Source organism: Rhincodon typus, chromosome 6 (assembly GCF_021869965.1).
Source record: "Rhincodon typus isolate 14 chromosome 6, sRhiTyp1.1, whole genome shotgun sequence".
Lineage (NCBI taxonomy): Eukaryota > Metazoa > Chordata > Chondrichthyes > Orectolobiformes > Rhincodontidae > Rhincodon > Rhincodon typus.
Window position 1 is genome coordinate 59,760,764 of NC_063337.1, and position 27,374 is coordinate 59,788,137.

A 27,374-nucleotide genomic window follows, 5' to 3' on the forward strand; every position below is an offset into this window, starting at 1 on the left:
ACAAAAGCTTTCTGGAATTCCAAGTAAACTACATCCACTGGATTCCCCTTTTCAACTTTAATAGTTCTACCCTCAAATCATTCATATAGATGTGTCAAGTATGATTTCCCTTTTGTAAATTCATGTTCTTGTCACTGTTTTCCAATTGCTCCATAATTAAATATTTTATAATGCACTTTAGCAGTTTCCTTACTACTGATGTCAGGCTGACCAGCCTATAATTTCCTGTTTTCTCTCTACCTCCTTTTTCAAATAACAAGGTTACATTCCAGAATCTGTAGAATCTTCTATTATTTCTAGGGCCATTTCCTTAGGCACTCTGGGACGTAGATTATTGGGTGCTGGGAATTTACTGGATTTTAAATCTGTCAATTTCCCCAACACCATTTCTCTACTAATACTGATTTCATTGAGTTCCTCCCTCTTCCTAGACTTTGTGTTCCCTGACATTTTTGGGACGTTATTTGTGTCATCTTTTTGTGAAGACAGAGCCAAATATATGTATTTAATTGGTCTGCCATCTCTTTGTTCCCCATTATTATCTGACTGTAAAGGAACACCATTTGTCTTCATTAATCCTTTTTTTTCTTCAGATACCTATAGAAGCTTTTACAATCAGTTTATATGTTCTCCACAAGTTCACTCTCATTCTATTTTCCCCATCATAATCAATCAATTTACTCTCCTTTGCTGAAATTTAAACAGCTCCCATTCCTCAAGTCTGCGGCCTTGTTTGGTTAACACATATGCCCCTTTCTTCAATCTAATACTCTTCCTAATTCCCCTTGTGAGTCATGGTCAGACCACCTTTCCATTTTAATTTTGTGCCAAACAGAAATGAACAATTGTTGAGTTTCTCCAATGTAAATGTTTGCAATTCCTATCCATCATCATTCCTTTCAGGTAATGTTCCCCAATGGTATATTGTAAATAATTGTGGCCCCAGCACAGATCCCAGTGGTAATCCACTTGTTAAAGGTTGCCATCCTGAAAATGCCCTCCTATCCGAATTCTCTGTCTCCTATAGTTTGCCAACCGTCTATCTGTGTTAATGTGCTGCTGTCAACACAACAGGCCTTTTCTTGTTAAGTAGCCTTATGTGCAGTATATTGTTGAATGCCTTTTGGAAATCTAAATATATTACAAAACTTGGTTCACTTTTATCTGACTTCCTTCAAACCTCCTCAATGAAATCGAATAAATTTGTCAGGCATAATTTACTCTTCATGAAGCCATGCTGACACCTCTTGATTATATTATGTATTTCTAAATGCACTGCTATTACATCCTTTATGATAAACACATTTTCCCAACGACAATTATTCAGTGAAGTGGCATATATTTGCCTGATTTTGACTCCTTCCCCATTTTGAATAGGATCTTACTTTGGCAGTTTTCCAATCCTCTGGGAGTTTTCCAGAATTTAAGGATTCTTTGAATATTACTATCAGTGCATGTACTGTCTCTATAACTGCATTTTTTTCATATCCTAGGATGTGTCCCTTCAGGTTTAGAGGATTTATTGACTTTTAGCCTCATTAGGTGCCCTCATACATTATTACTGAACAAGTGCTGCTTGATAGCACTGTTGATGACCCCTTCCATCATTTTTCTGATGATCAAGGTTGGGGAGTAATTGGCTCGGTTGAATTTTTCTGGCTTTTTGTGTACAACATAGCTGGTGTCATAGCTGGTGTCATATCTGGACCAATCGAAAGCAAGGTATAAATTTCCATGCACAAAGTGGAATTGTCAAGATAATACCCACACAGTATGAGGCTATTAGAACCGCTTGGAAGATTTCTAGCATTTTCTAGGCATGAATCAGGAAAGTGGACAAAGCGTATCAACAGAAGAAGAGGAAGATTTATCATCATTGTAGTGAACTCCACGTGCACGCAGAGATCACTGGCCTTGAACATCAACTGATGTTTTTGCTTCCCAACATCACAGCCAGGCAGCAGTTAATGGATCAGGGGTGTTTAGGAAAATAAAAATTGTCTACTGATGGCAAGTGATATATCATGTTATTGAGATTGTTGACAAGAAGCAGGAGTACAACTCCACTTTTCTCATGGCTGTAAAGACTATATCTTTTTATTTTATTTTTGATTGTTGACTGAACTGATTAAAGGGCTGTTTTACAAAAAATCACTGAAAAAGAAATTGCTGCACTTTTATAAAGCAAGTTTCTGAAACCTATTGTGGGTCATCTTTTCCACTGTTGCTTTGCAAAGGAGATGGCACAGCTCTGGGATATGTGTTCAAACTGAGATGTGGCTAGCAAACAAAAGCTGATTTAGCTGATTGGATTGGGCAGTTGTGACCAGTTGTGGATGCCAAAGGCCTGATGACAACCACCTGAAGTGATTGAAGGAGCAGCGGTCTGAACGATTGTGATTTCAAATAAGCCTGTTGGACGATAACCTGGTGTTGTGTGACTTCTGACTTTGTTTGCCCCAATCCAACACCAGCACCTCCACATCATGTCTTGGGGACGTGTTACAATCATATGAAAGAGATTAGAACTGCGTACTCAGAAACACTCAGGTTATTAGGAAAAGTAAGCATAGTTTTGTCATACAGAAATCATGTTTATTCAGCTTATTAGAGTTATTTGAAGTAGTAATGTGTTATGTGGGTAAAGGGGGACCTTGTGGCATGCTATACTTGGATTTCCGGAGGGCATTGGTAAGGTGCCATGACAAACGCGATTGTGGAAATAAAAGCCCATGGTATAGGGGTATGGATCATGGATAGAAGGTTATCCAGCTGGCAAAAAATGGAGAACATGCATAAATGGACCTGATTACCAGGATGTGATCAGTAGAGCCTCACATGGTTCTGTACTGGGATCTCCACATTTTACAATTTACATCAATAACTTAGATGAAGAGATGAAAATATGGTGGCTATTGTGAAGAAGACATCAGGAAGTTGCAAATGCATATAAATTGGGCAGAAATCTGGCAGATGGAGTATAATATGGGAGAATATGAAATTGTTCACTTTGGCAAGAAGAATGAAAAAGCAGACTGTTACTTAAACGGAAGCCAACTGCAGAATTCCAAGGCAAGAGCTGTTTGTTGCATGAGTCTCAAAGGTAATAATGCAAGTACAGCTCATAATCCTTTGTTATGAGAAGAACTGAACATGACAAGTCAGTATATTATACTTAAGTTATACAGTGTGTTGGTGAGACTACATCTCGCACATAAGTGAGTATATTTAAGGAAGGATATAAAGGCATTGGAGATGGTTCAGAGGGGTTTACTATATTGATACTTGGAATGAAACCTGGATCTCTCTTATGAGGATAGGTTGGATAGGCTAGGCTTGTTTCCACTGGAGTATACAAGGTGTGACATGATAGAAGTGTATAAGATCCTGAAAGGTCTTGACAAGAAAAACATGGAATGACTGGTTCCTTTTCTGGGTGTGTCCAGAACTAGGGAACAGTTTTAAAATTTGATGTGGTCTTTCCAGACAGAGGTTAGAGATATTTATTCCTCTCAGAGGGCTTTGCAACTTTGAAATCCTTCACCTTAGAAGTCAGTGGAAGCGGAGCCTAGAGTCATAGACTTATGCAACACAGAAACAGACCCTTCAGTGCAACTCCTCTGCATTGACCAGATATCCTAAACTGATCTAGTCTAACTTGCTAGCGTTTGGCCCGTATCCCTCTAAAACCTTACTATTCATGTGTACATCCAGATGTCTTTTAAATGTTGTAATTGTACCAGCCTCCACCACTTCCTCTGGCAGCTCATTCCATACATGTAATACCCTCTGCATGAAAAAGTTGCTCTTAGGTCAGTTTTAAATCTTTCCCCTCCTACCTTAAATCCTGTGCCCTCTAGTTTTGGACTCCTTCACTCCGGGGAAAAGACCTTGACAATTCACCTTTTCCATGCCCCTCATGATTTTATAAACCTCTATATGGTCACCCCTTAGCTTCCAATACTCCAGGGGGAAAAAAACATTCCCCAGCTTATTCAGCATCTCCCTATAGCTTAAACCTTCCAATCCTGGCAACGTCCTTGTAAATCTTTTCTGATCCATTTCAACTTTAATAACATCTTCGCTATAATAGGGAGACCAGAACTGAATGCAGTATTCTAAAAGTGGCCTCACAATGTCCAGTACAGCCGTAACGTGATGTCCCAACTCCTAATCTGAATGAAATATTTTTTAAATAGAGATGTTAAGCAGGGGAGTCAAGATGTAATTTAAACACAAACAAATCAGCCATGATCTAAATTCATACCCTTGCCATCACAAAGACCAACCACCTCCATGACATTGCCCATCTGAAGTTACAGCTCAACTGTTGCTTAAATCTTCATCCATGCTTTTTGACATATCCAGACTCAACTATTCAAAGCTGCTTAGATTGAACTTTCATATCTCAACCTCCAATACTTGAAATTATCTGAAACGCTGTTGCCAAAATCTTATTCAAATCCTTTTTAACCCCCTCACTCCTGTTCTTGTTAATCTGTGTTTTCCCTAAAGGCTGAACTTTCCATTGTGGCAAGAATGTAAAATGGGATAATGTGAATATTAACTTCAGTATTTGAATGACTTTTTTTTCCAATGGAACACTAAGAGGTTTATTTTAAATTTTAGCAAAGTCAGAATGCATGTTTACACGAGAAATGAGGTTAGACGAATTTACAACGTGATTGGCAAGATTCGAGGAGCAGTAGAACCAGGTGAAAGCATTTCTGTATATTTCTGTAGTGCTGGGATTCTTTAGCCTTTCAAAATATTGTATATACTTTTGGGAATATTGCATGTAATTGCAGCAATGGTTTATTAAGTAATTTATAACAAATTATACAGTGGAGAAGCTCTGACATTGTATCAAATGCAGAGAGTTTTATTTACCATTTGACTTGGAAGTGCATGCCATTGATCATGAAAGCTTCAAAAATAAAAACTGTTTCCACTTCTAACATGAACATATAGCTGCCTTATGGATTCGTAACAAATCACTTACCTTATATTCAATAAAAAAAAAGAAAAAAGTGAGGTTGTCTATTGATATTGGTGGCAATTCTCTTGGACGATAAAGGTAAAAGGATGGTTTTTTTCCCTGTTTCTTTACTGTTACAGATCGCTACGTCATTCTTGGAGGGCATCGTGATGCCTGGGGATTTGGTGGTATTGATCCAGTGTCTGGAGCTGTTGTTATACATGAAGCTGTGAGAAGTTTTACACAACTTATGGAGGAAGGTAAAAGTCTCTGAATGTAGTACAAGCAATGGCACCATTTTGCTATGGAGATGAGTTTACCTCTTTCTTAATTTCAGAGATTGAGAAATACAATTGATAGAATCTCACACTAAATGCAATATCTTTCTTTAATGTTTTGAACAGACCAGTTTCAATTAAAATGCGATTAATCAATTGGTCAATCTTAGATGACCATAAGTCACTTAGGAGTGATCTTTGATTGAAATTTTTGTGTTTGGTTTAATGGAAATCTTCCCATTGATACAAATCTCTCTTCTTAGAATACATCTTCTGCCTTCCTTCTTCCCCAGTCATGTGAGACTTTTTCAAGGGTTTACATACAAAATGCAGTGTTTGAAAGAGCTTGTGCAGCACCCTCTTCTGGATGTAAATTGGTTAGCTATCAGCGTGATCAAACATTGGCTGTATTGTGTAGTCTCAAGTTGTCTTCCATTAATTTATCTATAAAGGACTTCTTCCTGTTTGACTCTGATTATTTATCTGGCTTCAACCATTTTGCTGAGATTAACTGGTATATTTCAATGTAAGTTGTCCTGTTTAATACAATAGTGATACCGTTAATTTGGTGGCAATGTTATTAGCAAGTATCGCAACCGTGCATTTTCTGTCTAACAAACAGTATTCTGAACTCAAAGCCAACCAGATTACCTCTTATTATTACTATAATTGGCCTTTTTTCTCCTGAAATTTTCCCTACTCTTGAAATTTACCAAACTTTCCTGAAGTACAGTTCCACAGGTACAGGCAGATCTTAGGCACAATATCCAAGTGACAACTTAAATAGAAGGCTAACCTCTGCAAGCCATTCAACATGGAAAGTATCACTGTTCAGATTATTCTTGGTTGTACTAAGGGGTGCACAACCAACTCTACTATCAGTGTTGTTGTTTAATATTCATTCATATTTACCAAGTCAAATTTTCATGTTACAGCCCAAGTGCGCTGATTCTCAAGCCCCACTACTCCAGAAATCTCCGCAGAAGTAAATGCACACAAAATCCACAATCTACCTATCTGATACAATCAGGCTAACGGAAAAGACAAACCATGTTCCTATACTTTACACTGTTAGACCATTGGAAAAAGGAACAGGAGTAAGCTGTTCAGCCCATGGAGCCTGCTCCCCCATTCAATAGGATCATTGCTGATCCAAACAAACCTCTGTTCACTAGAAATAAGTTTAGCCACCGGTAAACAAAACTAACAACATATAACTCTAATCCCCTTTAAAATCCCTACATACAAACAAATGTACAAACAAAACATGGATGTTATGAGTAGCGAAAAATTTACTGAAGAATCACAGCTCAACAGCACCAGTCCATAGGCTTTGATGAGGTGTTTGTTTATCTTCTGACGACCTCAGGCCTCTGGTCTCCTTCCTTCCAGTTTCTTTCAGTTCTTTTCTGGCGACACAGGAGAGAAATACTGACTGCTCCAGGCATGAATTACTTTGCTACAGAAAAATAGACAGACCCTGCTTCTTTCCCATCTGAAGATCTTTTGGCTCTGTATAATTCTCACACACTAGCTGTCCAGCTGCCCAGAAAACAGACCTGTTGTTAGGTTGATGACTTCTGGCATACACAACTGGTTGCAATTCCACAAACCAGACAATAATCTGTTCCGGGCTGAATCTCACTCTGCACTCATACACAGGCACAAGACAGACCGACACACTCACATACTCTGGTGCCTTGGCATTTTCTCACCTCTCCTATTGCTTGCAAAGCAACTGGATAAACACAACACCCAATGAGTTCAGTTACTTGTTTTTAAAAGTGCAGCAATTCTTTTCTCAGTCCTTGGTTTAAGACTGACCTTTCCCATTTTGGTGCATGGTCAAACAAAAGAAAATAAAAAGAAGTGGTCTTTACACGTAGGTGATGTAATCAGCACTCCAGCCAACATCTTAAACAGTCACTAGCATCAACGATGCAGAGAACAACATTCTGTGTTATCAGTCAATAAGATGCACTACAACATCTCACCACACCTCCTTCAGGAACATCTTTCAAATCCATCTCAAATCCATTCAAATTCTATCACGCGGAGAAGGACAGCAGATAAGTGGGAACGTCACCCTTCCAAGTTCCCCTGCAAGCCACACACCATCATGACTCAAAATTATCATTTCTTCACTATCAAAAAGTCAAAATCCTAGAACTCCCTGTCCAACAGCACTGTATGTTTCCCTATACCACCTGGACTATCATAGTTTAAAGAGGGAGTTGTCACCACCATCTCAAGGACAAATGAAAATTGATAACAAATGTTGGTCTTGAAAGTGAAACTCCCAAATCATAATTGACTGTTACAAAATTGAGTGTGCAATCTGGCTGTTTGTTTCCTGTTTGACCTACTGAGTTTCTTCAGCACTCTCTGTGTTTGCTTCACATTTCCAGCATCAGCAGTATTTTATCTGTATGACTGTATAAATGTTCACCTTTGTAGTGACAAAGCAATGCTTAGATCTTTGTCTTATGTAGTATGTTATTACTGTATATCTTCAGGGTTAAATACCAAAATCAGTTTGTTATTACAACTGCTGGTAAGTGTGAGTTGATGGGCAAAAAAACAAAATACCTTTAAAGGCAAACATTTTGCATTTCTGTTATTTGATTCTATGTAGGCTGGAGGCCTAGAAGAACCATAATATTTGCCAGCTGGGATGCAGAAGAATTTGGATTATTGGGCTCCACAGAGTGGGCAGAGGTAAGTTGTTTGAAATTCTAGAGTAACATGTCTATTGCTTGTAGATTTCAATCTCTAAGCATTGAAAAGCAATGTGCACAATTCTCTTAACACTAACTTCTACGGTAATTTCACTCTTTTTAATTATTTAGTTTGCAACTTTTCATCTCAGCAATGCCATAGTAGCATTGGATTTTAAACTATTTTCGAATTTGAAACACAAAATAGTTATCTGCCTGTCCAGTTAGCTCAGCTTTCATGCCCACATAGTTGACTTTATTTAAGTTAAAAATACTAGTTGTGGATCCACTCTTCTCCTCTTAAAACTAGATGTAGAATTCAAATTTGCTGATCCTTTAACAAATTCAAGAATTTACAGTGAAATGGGGAAATAGGTTAATGATAGTTTGCAAAGAAACCTTGGTTAAAGGATAAAATAAAATGCTATGTTCTGATAATTTCCAGAAAGAAGGTGAGGGTTTAGTTGGTATCCAGGTTACTGCCTACTTAGCTAGTAGCTAGAAAGCTTCTATTTCCTTTTAAGACAATATGGGAAATGATTCATATTAGCAACTGTTTCTTGAATTCTTCTGAATTTATTAGGATTTAAATAAGAAACTCCCATTTATATGCACCATTCACTACCTCTTGTGTCCAAAAACGCAGTACAATCAATTAAGTACTTTAAGTGTGGTAGCTCGTAATATGAGGCACTAACTTTAAACGTCCCAATGATTGAGGCAAGACAAGCATACGTATAGATATATTGAATAAAGGGATGTGTAAGTTACCGTTGGTTTCAATAACGTTTTGATATTTTTACAAGGACAATACAAAACTACTACAGGAGCGGGGAGTGGCATATATCAATGCAGATTCGGCCATAGAAGGTACAGTAAATAAAAACAACTGAAATTGGAAAATTTGGTTAATTTGTATCAGATTTGTCATTTTTTTTTCAAATTTTTTGAGATCAGTTTGTAAAGTGTGCCTCTCTGCGTATACAATTTATTTATTGTATCCATCAGTGAATCACATGCCACATTGTTACTAATGGTTTATTCGTAATAGTGTCTGAAATCCTAACCACGAACCAGAAGTTTGGTCGTTGTGCTGGAACCCCAGAAGCTTGGAAATCCCTGCAAGAAAACAGAATGTAACATTCAAAAGCTTGACAACCAACGCAAAGCTATACCTGAACAAATAGCTGCTGCTTGTTTTTTTATTGCAACCAATATTTTATTTTTATTTTTATTTAATGGAAAGTACCAAACACCACACATGTGCACATCAGTGCTGAACTACTGCTGCTGGTAGTTATTTTTGCAGGAGATCTGTCGTGGTATGGCAACCACATATGCCTCTTACTAGATGACTGTATTTTTGATTGTATCAAGCATGATGTAAATCATCTGACCTACAATTTATCTTTGAAGCATAACTGATTTGTAGTAGTCTGCATTCAATGATAAGAATGGATTTACAATAACTGTTACCAGGGACAAAACCAAAATTGCGGCCCTAGTATTTCTAGCGCCTTTGATAGCTGTGTAATGCCAACCTCATTTATAGAACATGGCCTCTTGTGAAATATCCAGTTGGTGGAATTCACTTCCCTCAGAAGGTTATAAAGAATCGACTTTTATTATCTTGTCAGAGAAAAATTGAGAAGCATACATGATCCAATTCTATTTCATGAAACCTGACAGCAGAAATGACAATGTTCTGTTTCCAGGTGATTAAAAGGCTGTGACTAGAGATTGATCGAGTCAGAAGCTATAGACAGCAATTGGTACAATAGTGTATTAAACAATTAGGAGATTATATCTCTGCACACTGACTGCTCAGAGGGGTATTAAAAGTAGTGAGATGTAATGTTAGTTTATTCTAATATTTCACAGTTCTCCACCCTGATGTCTATGTCTGCATTATCCTTTTCCATTGTGAAAACTGTTAAAAAGTAGTCACTGAGGACCGTGTCACATCTTCTGCATCTGCACACATATTAACTTTATGGTCCCTAATGGGGGTCTACTCTTTTCTGAGCTATTCCTTTGCTCTTTATATGTTTAAAAAAGCATGTATAGGTTTTCCTTTATTTTACCCACCATGCACTCTCAGCTTTTCTAAATTCCTTTCTGAGCTCCACCCTACACTTTTTATACTCTAAGGACTCTGGCATATTTAACCCCCAGAATTTGCGATGAACTGCTCTTTTTTACTTAGTCCTAACCTTCAAGTCCTTTGACATCCAGGGTTCTTCAGTCATTGTTGAACTTTTTGTATTTATGACAATGTATTTGCCTTGTACTCTTGCTATTTCCTCCTTGAATGCCTCCCATTGTTCTAACAGAGTTTTATCTGTAAGTAGTTGCTCCTAGCCCACTTGAGCCAAATCACATTTCCCAAATCACACTTTTCCCCAGTTTAGAACTTTTATTTGTGGCTCACCCTTATCCTTTTCCATAACCATTCAAAATCTGAGTAATGGTTACTATCTCCAAAAAACTCCCTTACTGATAGGTCTTCCACCTGCCTGAACTCATTTCCAAATATTAAGTCTAGAACTGCTACTCCCTTTTTAGGCTTTCTAAATACTGGCCAAAAAAAAATGCTATCCTTGATGCAATTTATGAGTTTTGATCCCTCCCTAACTTGCACACTACAAATTTCCTTGTTAATATTTTCTAGTTAAAGTCCTGTGCCAATATTGTCATATCATTCTTACATTTCTCTCAAATGTGATTGCATATTTGATCCACTATCTCCCTGACATTTTGGGAGTATACAGTACATACCCAAAAATGAGTTTGCCTCTTTTGTGGTTTTTGCTTCTACATGTGGGGTCACATTTGATGATCCTTCCAAGATATAACTGATTTCTTGATCAGTATTGCAAATCCCTTCCTCTTCTATTCTGCTCCCTATTTCATCTGAATACTCTATAACCAGGAAAACTGAGTTGTCAATCCTACCAATCTTTCAGCTAAGTCTTGACATAGTTATGATATCGTAACCCCATGTACCATTCCGTGTCCTCTATGCCTGTTCTAAAGAAGGATCACTGAACTTGAAATATAAACTGTTTTTTCTCCACAGATGCGGCCTATTGAGTTTCTCCAGCAATTTCTATTTTTGTTTCTTTCCCTCAGCACATCTTTCTTATTCCTCAAGTTCCTTGTAATTGAATATATTTCATTTAGCCTTGTTAAACTCACTTCTTACTTTCTCTGACTTCAACACTCTTTTACCAGTGTTTTAACTTCTGGCAGCCTTGCATTTGTGGGATGCTAGTTTGCACCTTGTGGTCAGCGATGGTAAATTTTGCCTAGTTTTGTTCAGACGTATGACTGTGGTATGCTGCACTTGCTGCAGATGATGGTAATGAGCTGAGAAGATGAAGAAATCAGAGGCTTTTCTTTTTTTTAAACTCTGCAGCCAGTTGTCCTTTACTCATAGAATCATAGAGCTGTACTGCATGGTAACATACCCTTCGCTCCAACTCGTCCATGCTGACCAGATATCCTAAATTAATTGCCAGCATTTGGCCCATATCCCTCTAAACCCGAACTATTCATGTACTCATCCAGATGCCTTCTAAGTGTTGTAATTGTACTAGCCTCCACCACTTCCTCTGGCAGCTCATTCCATACACACACCACCTTCTGTATGAAAGAAGTTGCCCCTTAGATCCCTTTTAAATCTTTCCCTTCTCACTTTAATACCCAAGCCCTACTTTTAGACTTTCCCACCCCAGGAAAAAGACCTTGGCTATTCCGCCTATCAATGCCGCTCATGATTTTATAAACCTCCATAAGGTCACCCCTCAGCCTCTGACACTCCAGGGAAAATAACCACAGCCTATTCGGCCTCTTCCTACTGCTCAAACACTCCGACCCTGGCAACATCCTTGGAAATCTTTTCTAAACCCTTTCAAGTTTCACAGCATCCTTCCTAAAGCAGGAAAACCAGAACTGAATGCAGTGTTCCAAAAGTGGCCTAACCGATGTCCTGTACAGCCACAACATGACCTCCCAACTCCTATACTCAGTGCACTGACCAATAAAGGCAAGCATACCAAACACCTTCTTCATTATCCTGTCTACCAGGGTCTCCACTTTCAATGAACTATGAACCTGCACTCCAAGATCTCTTTGATCAGCAAGATTTCCCAGGACCTTACCATTAAGGATAAGACCTGCCTTCATTTGCCTTTCCAAAATGCAGCACCTCACATTTATCTAAATTAACCTTCTTCTGCCACTCCTCTGCCCATTGGCCCATCTGATCAAGGTCCCATTGTATTCTGAGGTAACCTTTTTCGCTGTCCACTACACCTCCAATTTTGGTGTCATCTGCAAAATTACTAACCATACCTTTTTTGTTCACATCCAAATCATTTATATAAATGCACCAATCTTTGTGGCACACCACTGGTTGCTGGCCTCGAGTCTGAAAAGCAACTCTCCACCACTACCCATGTGTTCTATCCTTGAGCCAGTCCTATATCCAAATGACTAATTCTCCCTGTATTCCATGTCATCTAACCTTGCTACGCAGTCTACCATGAGGAACTTTGTCAAACACCTTACTGAAGTCCACATAGATCACATCCACCATTCTGCCTTCATCAACCCTCTTCATTACCTCTTCAAAAAACCCAATCAGGTTAGTAAGACATGATTTTCCATGCACAAAGCCATGTTGACTATCCCTAATCAGTCCTTGCCTTTCCAAATACAGGTAAATCCTGTCCCTTAGAATCCCTTCCAACAACATGCCACCACCGATGTCAGGTTCACTGGTCTATAGTTCCCTGGCTTTTCCTTACCACCTTTCTTAAATAATGGCACCACGTTAGCCAACCTCCACTCTTCCAGCACCTTACCTGTGGCCTTTGATGAGGCAAATATCTTAGCAAGGGGGCCACCAATTACTTCCCCAGCTTTCCACAGAGTTCTAGGGTACACTGATTCCCTCCTGGGGATTAATCCACCTTTACGCACTTTAAGAATTCCAGCACCACATCCTCTGTAATATGGACACTTTAAGATGTCGCTATTTATTTCCCCAAATTCTCTATCTTCCTATTCTTCTCCACAGTAAACACGGATCCGAAATACTCATTTAGCATCTCCCTCATCTCCTGCGGTTCCACACATAGGCAGCCTTGCTGACTTTTAAGGGGCCGTATTCTCTCCCTAGTTATTCTTTTGTCCTTAATGTATTTGTAGAATTCCTTTGGATTCTCATGTCCTGACTTCCCTCTTAAATATATTTCTACTGCCTTTATACTCTTCTAGAATTCACTCGATCCCTGCTGTCTATACCTGCCATATGCTTCCTTCTTTTTCTTGACCAGAACTTCAATTTCACGAGTCATCTAGCACTCCCTACGCTGGCCATCCTTGCCCTTCACCCTAACAGGAACATACTGTCTCTGGACTCTCGTTATCTCATTTTTGAAGGCTTCCCATTTTCCAGCCATTCCTTTATCTGCGAATATCAGCCCCCAATCAACTTTTGAACGTTCTTGCCTCATACCATCAAAATTAGCTTTCGTCCATTTTAGAACTTTAACTGTTAGATCCGGTCTATCCCTTTCTGTCACTATTTTAAAACTAATAGAATTATGATCACTGGTCCCAAAATAGGAGGAGTTGGCCATTTAACCCTTCAAGCCTGCTCCACCATGTGCTATGAACATAGCTGATCATCCAACTCAGTAGTCTGTTCCCACTTTTGCCCATATGCTTTGTTCCCTTTAGCCCTAAGACCTTTATTTATGACCTTCTTGAAAGGATTCATTGTTTTGACCTCAACTGCTTTTTGTTGCACAGAATTCCACAGGCTCACCACTCTCTGGGTGAAGATGTTTCTCCTCATCTCAGACCTAAATGGCATACCCTGTATCCTTAGACTGTGGCCCCTGGTTCTGGACTTCCTAGTCATTGGGAGCATCCTTCCTGCATTTATGCTCATCATGTTAGAATTTTATTGGTTGCCAAGAGATCTCCCCTTGTTTTTCTAAACTCCCATAAACATACTCCTAACCAATCCACTGTCTCTTCATATGACATTTTCTCTTACATGCCAAAAGATTAGGAGGGACAAAGATTGTGTGGATAGCAAGGTTCTTCTTCCTTAAGTGGAGGGGTCAATAACCAAGAGGCAAGTCAGGGGGTAACAGGAGAGTTGAGAATAATTTATTTCTCACCTAGAGGGTGGTGGAAATCTCGAACTCGCTGCCTGAAAGAGAGGTTGAGTCAGAAACTCTCAAAATTTAAGCAGTGTTTAGATTTCAAATGTGTTGCCATAGCATCTCGGCTGTGGGCCAAGAACTGGACAATGGGATTAGAGTCAAATATTTGTTGAGTGGCATGGACACTATGGGCCAATTGGCTATCCCCCTATACTGTAAACATTGATGAATCTATGAGTTTTATTTTCCTTAGTGCTGGGCAAACAATGACATAGATCAGATTTCCTCACAGAAACTTTTTTTGACAAAGCAGTTGTCAAAACTTTTTGTAGCAAACATCATTGAGCAGATATCTTGACCTATTAACCCTACAATGATTCAATATAGTGAAGTGAAATAAATCCGAATGACTTGTTCCATACCAATGATTAGTTAATTGTCTTAGACAAGCTAGAACAGAATTCAAAGAACGACATTTCTGTAACAGAACAGAGGATTGACATGATTCTATGATCGTATGGTTCTGTGATTCTACTGAATGGCAGAGCAGAACCAAGCAGCCAATAACCTCTCCTCCATCCATTCTTTATGTTCTACCAACCCAAAGATTCTGCTTATAATATCTATGTTGAAACTTCACAAGATGCATTTATTTTGTGTCAAAGATATTGTATGAAATTTTATAGGGGCCTGAACAACATGGGCTGTGGCGAGACTTATGGCTGAATTTCATGAGAAGTCTGGTGTCTCGACGTCAGGTGCAACTCACTGCATCTTGTGCATTTGCCAGTGATAAGGCATGTTTCCACTGGGCAGTAGGGAGTTACCAATTAAGAAGAATTACAACTTGTTAAATGCCTTATAAATTAATCAGTATATGAAGTTAGTCTTTATCAATCTTAATAAAATCTTAATTATGAAGATCTCTTTACAGAAGTAAAGGAAGAAAAATTTGAAAAGAATATTGATCACGATCACCAGCATTCAAATTCATGAGACAAGTTGAGCAGACCTTCATGATGCCATTCAGCAGAAATTTATACTCTAATAATTTTCTAACTGTTTCTTTTAAAAAATACAACTGCAGTAAAATAACTTAAATGGTCATGTAATGATGCTAACATCTGCCATTGAAACAATTAAAATGTGAATTTTGCTGAATCTGGAAAGATAACCATTCCATCAGAACAATTATGGGTTACTATTTGTGATTTTTTTGCTCATGTCCTTTTATTCTTGATCTTTCCATCTTTTACAAAGGTAACTACACACTGAGAGTCGACTCCAGCCCTTTGCTGTACCAGTTAGTTTATACACTAACAAAAAAGGTAAGATGTTTCATATACACTACACAAGTGGAATTTATTGAAGTGTGACAATGGATATGGAAAATAAGGTGTAAATGACTTTCCTTATCTGATGGAAGAGAAATATACAGAGATATTGTAGAGGTATTTATCAGATTGGATATAGGGAGAATTGCTGGGTCAGACATAAGGCAGTTGCACTATCTTCACTAGATATGATGTGTCTGATTGTACCCTGACAAAAGGCCTTGGTGAAATAAAATTTTAAATGGAGTTCCACATTGTGACTGGTGGGTTGAAACATGATAGAAAACCAGTGAGCTGTTGGATGGTTTTATAAGATATTGATAGGTTGGTGGTACCTCTTGGTTCTCTAAAATACTACATGTGGAATAGTAGTATGTGAAATTATGATTGGATTTTTGTGTACAATGAATATCTGATCTCTAGAAAACACAAAAGCAGAAATTAAGTTGTTTTTGAAAAGGGGGAAATTTCAGGTTTGTGGTTCAAGACGTATGTCTAGACATTGGTTAGTAGATGGAAACCATATAGTTAGAATAAGCAGGTTTTGCTTACTCTTGAGTAGAGTGGAAGTGCTATATCCGAGTGTCAGTGCTGATGCACTTTTGTCCTCAATACATATTGACAAATAGAACTGTGGCATAAGGAAATAAATTTACAGACTTGCTGACAAAAGAGAAACAGAGGTTCGACAAATTACAAAGAGAATTAGGAAAGACAGCAACCAGGTAGCAATTTAATAAGCTTAAATACAAAGTCACGTTTTGAAGAAATTGAGGAATGGGATTGTGAACTCAATGGAAAGATACAAGAGAAGGTGGAAGAATGTAGATTTTGGTAATATCCTGTAAGTTACAGTGCTGACAATAAAACCTCACAGTATTAAATGCCATAAAGCATTTTTAATTACTCTAAATTGTTTTGGACAAAATGAGCATGTACCTACAAGCTGCATAAGCACAGATGGTTGAGGCCTTGTGGCTCATTGATTGCGTTCCTTACTCTATGCCAGTAGGTCTGGCTTCAAGTTCTACCTACCCATCAGAGGTATATCATAACATGTCCAACTAGGTTGATTAAAAATGCTTCTTTTACCCTGTACATGTAAAAATACATGTCGTTGTCAAGCAGGCAAGTGTTTAAGTTTTCAAAATAGCATGAAGAAAGGTGGGTACTATCTTTGAAGACTGCCTTTTGTCAACTGGGGGCACGTCCAAAAAGATAGTATCACCATTTCTTTCTCTCAACTTATACATCAGAAATTAAGCCCCTGCCAAGCTCACCCACTCTTGTCAGATGGACAAATACACCCCAAACATTACCACTGATTCCAGGAAGTTGACTTTTCAGTACTTCAACCTGACCACATCACGTAAATTATTTCTGGTCTGTCAGCTTTCCTTCCGAGGAGCAAGAAGACTGCCCCATCCCTCTCAATTTTCACCCATGATTTCAAATCCCACAATGGCAGCTAGGGAAATAAATTAAGTAGCTAAATAGTTCTGGAATTAAAAGAAGCTAGTATCAGGCAAGCATCAACGAACCTACCAGACAGTCATCATAACCCATTCAGCTCACCATTGCTCTTTAGAGAAGGACATTTACCATTCTCACCTGATCTGGTCTACTTGACTATTATGGCATCAAGGGAACATGGCAAGAAAATCTCCTGCTGATTAACACCTGACTTCTGTCTGAGCTTATTTACTTGTTGCAGATGTAAGGAGCTAAATTCCATCATAAGGAGACAGTAAATCTTATGGACATCAATGGTTACATTCACTGAGTGTTGCATTCAGGAGCTTGAGTAAAATTGAAGTAATTAGGAATATCTGGGAAAATATCTGGTACTGTCTAATTAGACCAAACACGAAGCAAGATTGGATTGTTGGAGGCTAATCATCTTAGCCCAAGGTCTGTTTTAATAGGCTGTGGGAATTCGTCAGGTGGTGCCTAGTTTCAAATATTTCAGTTGCTTTATCATTAACTTTATGCACATCATAATGTCAGAGTGGTGATATTTATTGATGATTTTAGAGTGTTCTGTACAATTTGTAGCTTTTTAGATAATGAAACACAACTTGCCACATGCAGCAAGAAGTGGATAACATCCAATAATCTTTCCTAAAGCATAAGTCAGAGTTGTGCAGAAATAATATCCACTTGTCTGGATGAGCTCAGTTCCAACAACTGTCAAGAAGCTAGACATCATCCACGTCAAAGCAGCATTCATGATCAGCACCCCGTCCACCACCTTAAATATTCACCCCTTCATGACTAGCAGTGGCTACAGTGTCCACTACCTACAAACTGAACTGCAGTAACTCACTCAGGTTTCTATGATTGTAGATTCTAAAGTCTTAACTTTTATCACCTGGACGAACATCTGTAGTAGGTGAATGGGAGCTCTGACGTCTGCCGCACATATCACCTTAATTAGAAATATGATTAAGTATAAGTCATGGGACGCCACCTTTAATCACATTGTGGACGTGCAAACACCACACACATTGCAGCATTAAGGTCATGGCTCACCACATCTACCTTGAGTGTAATTTGGGATCAGCAGTAAATGTTGGCCTTGGCACTAGTTTCCACATTGCTACTTTTTTAAAACTAATAACCACTGCCAGTAAAAAGACCAGTGTATCCTGAAATAGCTCCATGAAGGCTGGTATCCCGTTACCACGTCACCCCTAATTTATAACAAAAACAGAAGTTGCTGGAAAAGCTCAGCAGGTCTGGCAGCATCTGTGAAGAAGAAATCAGTTAATGTTTGGGGTCCGGTTCTGAGGAATGGTCACCGGACCCAAAACGTTAACTCTGATTTCTTCTTCACAGATGCTGCCAGACCTGCTGAGCTTTTCCAGCAACTTCTGTTTTTGTTAATGATTTACAGCATCCACAGTTCTTTCAGTTTTTACCCTTTATTTATATGTGCACAGTAAGTGACACTGACCCAGCTAGCTCAGAACTGACTCCGAGAGTGAACAGAACATGACACTCATGTTTACGTCTGTCAGGCAGGATTCCCTGATTGGGGCTGGTTCAGTCAGAGAACTTGTATTCCATAACTTCCACCTGACTGACCTCATTCCAATCACTACATCCCTCTGCCTCTAAGACCCAGGATGTGGCCCATTCTGTTTCCTACAGCTTCGGGCATTTTCGCACCAGGTCCAGTTCCTCCAACTCTGCATCAATGTACCGGACTGTACCCCGTCTCTTGTGTCCGGAGTAACTCAGCCGAAATGCATGTTCAGGTGGTAACAGCATTGAGGCTGCAACACCTGCCATGTCCATTTTGTCCTCAGTGGTTTCTTCAATGCTAGGTGGAGGGAGAGAATTCACAAGCTCTGACGGCTTTGCCAGACGTTCTGAGGGATTGGGTATATTTTGCTTCTGCCCCGTTTGAGAGGTTGCAGCTTTCATGAGGTCCATATGCTTGTTCAGGACTGCATCTCCTACTGAAGAGTATACATCACAGAACGTGATATCGCGTTGACTATGCATCTTACCCATGCAGGGCCATGCCAGTGGTTTTAACACCAAACTTCATCCCCTGAAGTGAACTGCCTTTCTCACTCAGAGGAGCCTTGTGTCTGGCATTAGTGTTCATTTCACCCTCCCTCCCAGGTCTGGGAAAATCAGATTTAATCTGGTGTGGAGTCTTCTGTCAGAGTTTGCAACTCTGCTGGAGCTATCCCTGTAATTGCATGAGGGGTGGCCCTGTAATCAAGAACTGGGGCAGTTTGGTATTGAGTGAAGTTTAGGCTGTTTCTTCAACGTTTGGACTGCTCTTTCTGCCAGACCTTTGGAAGATGGATGGTATGGAGCTGCCCTTGCATGCTGAATGCCATTTGACTTTAGGAAATAGTCATTCCCTGTTGGTAAACCATGGCTGCACTTCCAGGTGTATTGCAAAAGATGCTTGTAACTTTTCAGTTGTCATTCTTGTGCGTGGCAAATGAACTTTATGCAGGTCCAACCATTTTGAATTGACATCCACAATGATTAAAACATATATCCCATGAAAGGACTGACATAGTCAATATGTAACCAAGTCCAGGGTTTACCTGGCCATTCCCATGAATCGGGGGAGCTGCTAGTGATAATTTTTGTCCTTGTTGGCACTCTGGGCATTGCTCCACCAACACAGCTATGTCAGCATCCAATCCTAGCCACCAAACATAACATCTTGCCAACATCTTCATTTTGGAAACTTCTGGATGACCCTGGTGGAGTTCAGCCAGCATCCGGCAGCGACCTTTGCTTGGGGCATTCATTTTTGCTCTCCATAATAATGTGCTGTCCTCTATGGTGATCTGGTCTCACCAGGTCCAGAAAGGTTTTAGTTCTGATTGTGATGCCCCTTTTGTTTCTGCCATCACTGCCAACTGTTTTAGTTTTGCCAGGATGGAATCTTGTGTCCACAGTCTGGCACCCATAGGGTGTCCAAATCGTTTAAAACCAGAACAGATTCTTCTAGTGGTACTAGTGGTGTATCTGCCAGCGGGAGGCATTTGCCACTTGGCCTCGTGGATGTGTTCCAAATTGTAATTGTGTGCACTCAGAACGAGGGCCCACTGCTGAATTCGACATGAAGCTATGGGTGGCATGGGCTTGTGGTCTATTACTATTATAAATTTACATCCGTAAAGGAATTGATAGAGTTTCCTCACACCAAAGATGACCACCAAACCTTCCTTCTGTATCTGCATGTATCTTTGTTTGGCATCAGCTAAAGTCTGGGAAGTATACACTATTGGCCTTTCTCTCTGCTGGGCCAACACTACCCTGATACTGTATGGGGAGGCATTGCATGTGAGCGTCACTTCTCACTTGGGATGGGAGTGTGCAAACACCTTAGATGACAATGGTCGATTTTTTACTTCCCTAAAGACTATGTCTTGGCTACAAGACCATCAAGAGTTTTTTTCAAACAGCAATGTAACAGTGCCATGATGGAGGCCAGGTTATGTATGAATTTTGTGTAATAATTCACCAACCCAAGAGAAAAAAACTAAACTCCAGTACAGATGTGGGAGCCAGGGCACCTTTGATTGCCCTCACTTTATCTTTCCACAGGTGTAACCCAGTTTTGTTGACTCTGTAGCCCACGTAGGCCACTTGGGGTGCCTGGAATACAAATTTTTCCCTCCTATGGCTTACTTTAATTACCCACTTTGCAGAAATGTTTAAGCTCTATGTCCGAGTTCTCTAAGGGCTCTTTATTGATCTTCCAATAGTTACTTGCAAGTTATTAGAATATCATCCAGATAATTCGCGATCTGGGGTAGACCTTTTAAAATGTTTTCCGTCGTCTGCTGGAAAATGGCAAAAAGGCATTCTCATATATTGATACAAATACTTAAAATTAATTGTAGCATACTTCAGGGAATCCTTATCTAATCGTAATTGCAGGTACGCATAACTCATGTCCAGCTTCATGAAGGAAAACCCTCCCTACCAGTTTGCGTTTATATCCTCTACACAAGGGATTGGGTATTTATCCAGCTATGAAAAGCAGTTTACCAATTACTTGGAATCCCCACAAGGGTGAACTGACCCATCGGGCTTCACAATCATTATGACCAGTGCTGCCCATTCCGCAAACTGTACTGGTTTGATGATTCCTTTGCTTTTCAGCCTCCTGATTTCTGCCTCTGCTTTTGCATAAGAGGCAAGTACTTGATAGGCCTTGCAGAATCATGGAATTGCTTCTTGGTCGACATGGAAGGTGGCCTTGGCCCCTTTGATAGTCCCTAGACCTTCCTGATAATCCTCCGAGTAATTAGAACAGCAAAAAACAAAGACAATTACAGCACAGGATCAGGTCCTTTGGCCCTCCAAGCCTGCACCAACATGCTGTCTGTCACAACTAAAACCCCTTACCCTTCCAGGAACCATATCCTCTACCCCTCCTATTCATGCATTTGTCAAGACACCCTTTAAAAGTCATTATCGTATCTGCTTTCACTACCTCCCCCAACAGCGAGTTCCAGACACCCACCACCTTCTGTGTAAAAAACATGCCTCGTACATCACCTTTAAACCTTGCCCCTCGCACCTTAAATCTACGGCCCCTAGTAACTGACTCCTCCACCCAGGGAAAAAGCTTCTGACTGTCTACTTTGTCCATGCCCTTTATTATCTTGTAGGCCTGTATCAGGTTGCCCCTCAACCTCTGCCATTCCAATGAGAACAACCCAAGTTTCTCCAACCTCTCCTCGTAGCTAATGCCCTCCATACCAGGCAACATCCTGGTAAATCTTTTCTGTACCCTCTCCAAAGCCACCACATCCTTCTGGTAGTGTGATGACTAAAAGTGAACACAATATTCCAAATGCGGCCTAACTAAGGTTCTACAAAGCTGCAACCTTACTTGCCAATTTTTAGACTCAGTGCCCCGGCCGATGAAGGCAAGCATGCCGTATGCCTTGTTGACTTTCAGTGACCGGTGTACCTGTACACCCAGATCCCTCTGCCTATCTGTACTCTTAAGGGTTCTGCCATTTACTGTATATTTTTCATCTGGATTAGACCTTCCGAAATGCATTACCTTACATCTGTCTGGATTAAACTCCATCTGCCATCTCTCTGACAAAGTAACCAACCAAGCTATATCCTGCTGTATCCTCTGATGGTCCTCATCACTATCCGCAATTCCACCAACCTTTGTGTCATCCGCAAATGTACTAATTTAGGATTTAATTAGGACTTCACACAGGCAGCTGTTTTCTAAGCAAAAAAAGTATTGAGCCAATCAAGTTAAATCTTTCTCAACCAATTTTGTCCCATCAAGCTTGAGCCCAAGCCTTTTACTACAATCAGTCATAACTGGACCATCTGCTTCTCATAAGAGACCAGAACTGAAGTTATACCCTTAATCTGTAAAGATTCCCCAGTATAGGTTCTCAGCTTGACTGAGGCCTTACACAAACTTAAGGGTCAGAATCCCAAGCAAAGCTTGGTTAAGACTGGTTCTGCAATTGCTGACACAACCACGTCGGTATTGACCTGTATTAGAACTGGGAGACTATTTAACCAGATGCTTACATTGATTGGTTCTGATTTGGATATTTGGATTTGGATATCTAAACCGGCTGTACACTTTCCAGGGTGTACACTCTCCTGGATACCACTCTATGAGTTCTCTTACTCAGTCCAGGCCTAGTGGGACTCAAGTCTGCATACTGGCAGTAACTAAAATGGCTTGCTGGCTTGGATCCTCAAGAAAATTTTAACCGTTTGGCTCAGGCTTAGCTTTGTTTTGAGTTTTGCTGTGGACTGACCTAGACTCCCTCAGTTCAGGATATGTCCTGTTTGAGGCTATGCGATTACCTTCACTCAAGTAAGACCCCCAACATCAATCAGCCTGGCAAGGATGCCCACTTCCATCAGCATACCCTGTAACTCATATGCTCCCCTTGCTGCAGTTTCTAATGACAAAGCCAGTTATAGTGACATCCAGTTGGGCTTCAGCTAGTAGGCACTTTTGCATAATCACATCATTAATCCCACAAAATGGTCTCTCAGCATCTCATTAGGGATTAAACCAAAATCACATGCCTCGGCCAACTGTCTTAATCTCACCAAAACTACAAATACAGATTCCTTGGTTCTTGAACTGCTGAGTAAAACCATTAGCACCTCAGAATTAGAGGAGGCTTGGGGATCATAATATTCCTTGGCTAAATCCATCAACTGTTGAAAGGTTTTGCTGTCTGGCACCTCAGGAAACATTAGGCTGCTAATAATTGAAAAAGCTGAGTCCAAAAGCTGTCAGGAGAATTACTCTACCACACAAGGGAAAAGACCTTGCCTAATTACCTTATGCATGCCCCTCATGATTTCATAAACCTTTCATAAGGCTCCAGGGAAAATAAACCCAGCCTATTCAGCATCTCCCTATAGCTCAAACATTCCAACCCTGGTACCATCCTTGAAATCTTTTCTGAACCCTTTCAAGTTTCACAACATCCTTCCTGTAGGAGGGAGACCAGAATTGCTCGCAATACTCAAAACATGGCTGAACCAATGTCTTGTACAGCCGCAACATGACCTCCCAATTCCTATACTCAGTGCACTGACCTAGAAAGGCAAGCATACCAAATGCTTTCTTCACTATCTCATCTACCTGTGACTCCACTTCCAAGGAACTACGAACCTACACTTCAAGACCTCTTTGTTCAACAACACTCCCCAGGACCTTACCATTAAGTGTATAAGTCCTGCCCTGATTTGCCTTTCTAAAGTGCAGCACCTCACATTCATCTAAATTAAACTCCATCTGCCACTCCTAGGCCCATTGGCCCATCTGATGTACTCTGAGGTAATCTTCTTCACTGTCCACTACACCTCCAATTTTGATGTCATCTGCAAATTTACTAATCATACCTCCTATGTTGTCATCCAACTCCTTTGTATAAATGACGAAAAGCAGTGGACCCAGCACCAATCCATGTGGCACACCACTGGTACAGGTCTCCAGTCTGAAAAGCAACCCTCCACCACCACTGTCTGCTTTCTACCTTTGAGCCAGTTCTGTATCCAAATAGCAAGTTCTCCCTGTATTCCATGTGATCTAACCTTGCTAAGCAGTCTACCACAAGGAACCTTGTCAAACACCTTACTGAAATCCATGTCGATCATGTCCATCACTCTGTCCTCATCAATCCTCTTCGATACCTCTTCAAAAAACTCAGTCAGGTTAGTGAGACACAATTTCCCATATACAAAGCGATGTTAACTGTCCCTAATCAGTTCTTGCCTTTCCAAATACACGTAAACCCTGTCCCTCAGGATTCCCTCCAACAACGTGCCCACCACTGATGCCAGGCTCACCGGTCTATTGTTCCCTAGCTTCTCCTTACCACCTTTCTTAAATAGTGGCACCATGTTAACCAACCTTCCGGCACCTCACCTGTGGCTATCAGTGAGACAAATTATTCCAATTACTAGATATCCAATTGAATATTTACAAGCAAAGTCCATTATGGGCAAAGCAAACCATCAAAGGTGAAAGGGAGTGTGGGGGGATGAGGATGGGATAGTGAGACCAGGAAAGGACTAATCCAAATGGAGTTGGGGGGAAATAAAGCACTGTATCCCCCACAGCGCCTATCTCTCTCTAAAGGCATTGAGAGTACTAACGTTCACATTCCATGAAGCATTTGGGACTTGAACCTGATTCTCCTGGCTCAGAGGTACGAATGCTACTACTGTGCCTCAAGAGCCCATGTTGAAGTAGAATAGGTCCAATAAAACCCATAGCACATGTTATAACAGTGGTTCAGTGAAATATCCCTTTATTTCACATTGGCCAGTAAAAAAAGGCTGCCGTGACAGATAATGATCATGTTCTTGAAATGCACTCTCTTGATTAATTTTATGATCAAACAATGACTCATTTGTATCCAGGATCCAGCAACATACACGTTAATGCTTAAATTTGGCCACAACTTTATTGTCAACTACCATTGATTGATATTGTGAGTTTTAGGATGTCTGCTTATCCCATTCATCTGTGCACTCCTAAATAAAATCCATACCCTTTAAATATCAGTATTGATGCCTAGTTTTAGATAATGTAAAACTTTATTTTTGTGTGCTTAAAGTGTTTCTTTTTGTGAGGAATAATATCCTTCATCAAATAAGCTGTTTTGTACAGATAATCCACAATAAAATTATTGTATTTATCCGATTATCCTAGGTAGTGCAGATCATAAATGTGGAAAATTTGCCAACCATTTGAATTTAAAATAGATAATCCAGATTGAAAGACCTTTATTTAAATTATAGCAACTGTTTAGTCAAAACACCAAGAATGTGTTTTCATTTCTGTTTGAAATAACACTATTATGAAAACATTTTGCAATTATGCAGGCTGTTGTACTTAATTCACCATTTAACCTTGTTACATAATATAGCCAATTCATTGTTTAGAGCTGAGGAAGTACAGTATAGAATGTATTTTTCCTTTCGTTATTTGAGGACAAGAAAATCTTATGTTAATTCAGTGAGCTATTGTAACATGAATTTCTTTTTGACCTTAAGGCAATCTACACTGCTGGTTACTGTACATGTAAACTTCAGCTGCTCAACTCAACTGCCATTCAATAAGATCGTGACAGATATGACCGTAACTCCAAATCTGCATTCATTCCTATCCCTCCTTTGCCTTAAAATATTCAAGGACTTTCTTCCACCTCCTTTTCAAAAAAAAGATACGAAGACTCATGAGGTTCTACGAGACAAATATTTGCTTAATCTCTGTTTTAAATAGGTGACCCCTAAAGCCGCATTCCAATGCATGGGGAGTCGGTTTGTAAAAGATGTGTCACTTACATTGAGCACAAGAGGCATGTTTTGTTAAAACCTAAGAATTAACCAAAATCTATCCCTTTTTTTCCTTTTCTATCCATGAGTGCTCTTATGCACATCTATTCACCACCACCAGTTAATCATCCATGTTTTTCAATTGATTAGTTTTCCAAGCCTGTTAAGTTTACCAAAATCTTTCCACTTAAGTTGTCTCCCCTCACCACTAATTCAGCAAAGTACCTTGCTGATCTCCAATGCCAGTGATAAAACACTTTATCGTTCTTTCACAGAATGTGGGTGTCACTGGCTGGGCCAGCATTTATTTCACAACTTTAATTTTCCTTGAGAAAGTGGTTGTGAGCTGCTGCCTTAAACCACAGCAATTTATGTGGTGTAGGTTCACCCAAAGTGCTACTACAGAGGGTGCTCCAGGATTTTCACCCAGTGACAGTGAGGGAACAATGATATTGTTCCAGGTCAGGGTGATATGTGGCTTGGAAAATAAATTAACATTTATTTTAGCAAGGGTGTTACTGACACTATCATTTATTAACAGGCATATTATAGCTAAGATAGGCTCACAGTAAACTGCAAAAAATATAATGTCTTTTTTAACTTCCTTTCAGATCCCCAGTCCTGATGATGGTTATGAGGGAAAATCTCTTTATCAGAGTTGGTATGAGAAGGATCCTTGGACAGAGTACAAGGAAGCTCCGAGGTCAGCCAAAACTAAATGGTTGTTCTCTTTTATCCACCACTTCAGCCCTTATTAAGATTGTAAAGGCAAAATTGTGAATGCTGGGAATATGGTTCATGCAAATTCAGTCAGATGAGTGTTTGCTAACAGCACACAATTTTCCCAGTTCCATCCTTTTCTTATAATTATTCACAGGTCAGTACAATTTTGGCATTTTGTAGGGAGCTCACTTACTGCGGGAACTAGAAAGTCAAGATGTCAGTGAAATTTAAATCATACGTGTAGCATCATACAGCACCGACAGCCATTGTGTCAATTGGTCAATTATTGTTTGTGGAGTAGCTGGAGTAATTCTTGTATATGTAGGAACCCACCTGAAGCATTGCATATGCACAAGAATGGGAGTCATATAAGGAGTAAATTTTGTCAACCCTTAGAATCGAGCACATTTAAATACGTTTAAAAAAACCTTGAGTGGAAAGCTAGGAGAGAGAGATCAAGTAAGAGAATGAGTCAATTTCATGGCAAAATGAACATTATTCTGTGTACAATTGGTATGAGACTTCTTTGCTTCATTCAATCCAAAGTTATCCACCATGGATCAAAAATTCATCATGCTGACAATATTCCCAAGGTAAAGTCAGGGTTTAAGTGATGTTAACAGTCACTGTCAGTGCCATTTCTATGATACTGTGTACAGGCACCCATGCAACAGACAGAAAGGCTCTATAGATGACTCCCTGCTGCCATGATGGTCGCAGAGGAGGTTGCTTTAAAAGAATTCTATAAGTATGCCTTAGACTGCTGCAGTTAAATCTATGGGTTGTGTGCCACCCACAGATTCTTGCCTGCTAGTTGATCCTTT

The 27,374-nt window shown here is 39.8% G+C and overlaps 1 protein-coding gene across 1 annotated transcript in view; it reads left to right on the top strand.

Annotated features, from left to right (window-relative positions):
- The window catches only part of naalad2 (N-acetylated alpha-linked acidic dipeptidase 2), a 137,871-nt gene that overhangs the window by 62,695 nt on the left and 47,802 nt on the right, over positions 1 to 27,374 (top strand). The window contains exons 9-14 of the mRNA XM_048598437.1: positions 4,630 to 4,715; positions 5,119 to 5,238; positions 7,892 to 7,974; positions 8,780 to 8,843; positions 15,416 to 15,483; positions 26,439 to 26,530. Of these exons, the coding sequence (XP_048454394.1) occupies positions 4,630 to 4,715; positions 5,119 to 5,238; positions 7,892 to 7,974; positions 8,780 to 8,843; positions 15,416 to 15,483; positions 26,439 to 26,530 (513 nt within the window). The remainder of the gene's footprint in view (positions 1 to 4,629; positions 4,716 to 5,118; positions 5,239 to 7,891; positions 7,975 to 8,779; positions 8,844 to 15,415; positions 15,484 to 26,438; positions 26,531 to 27,374) is intronic.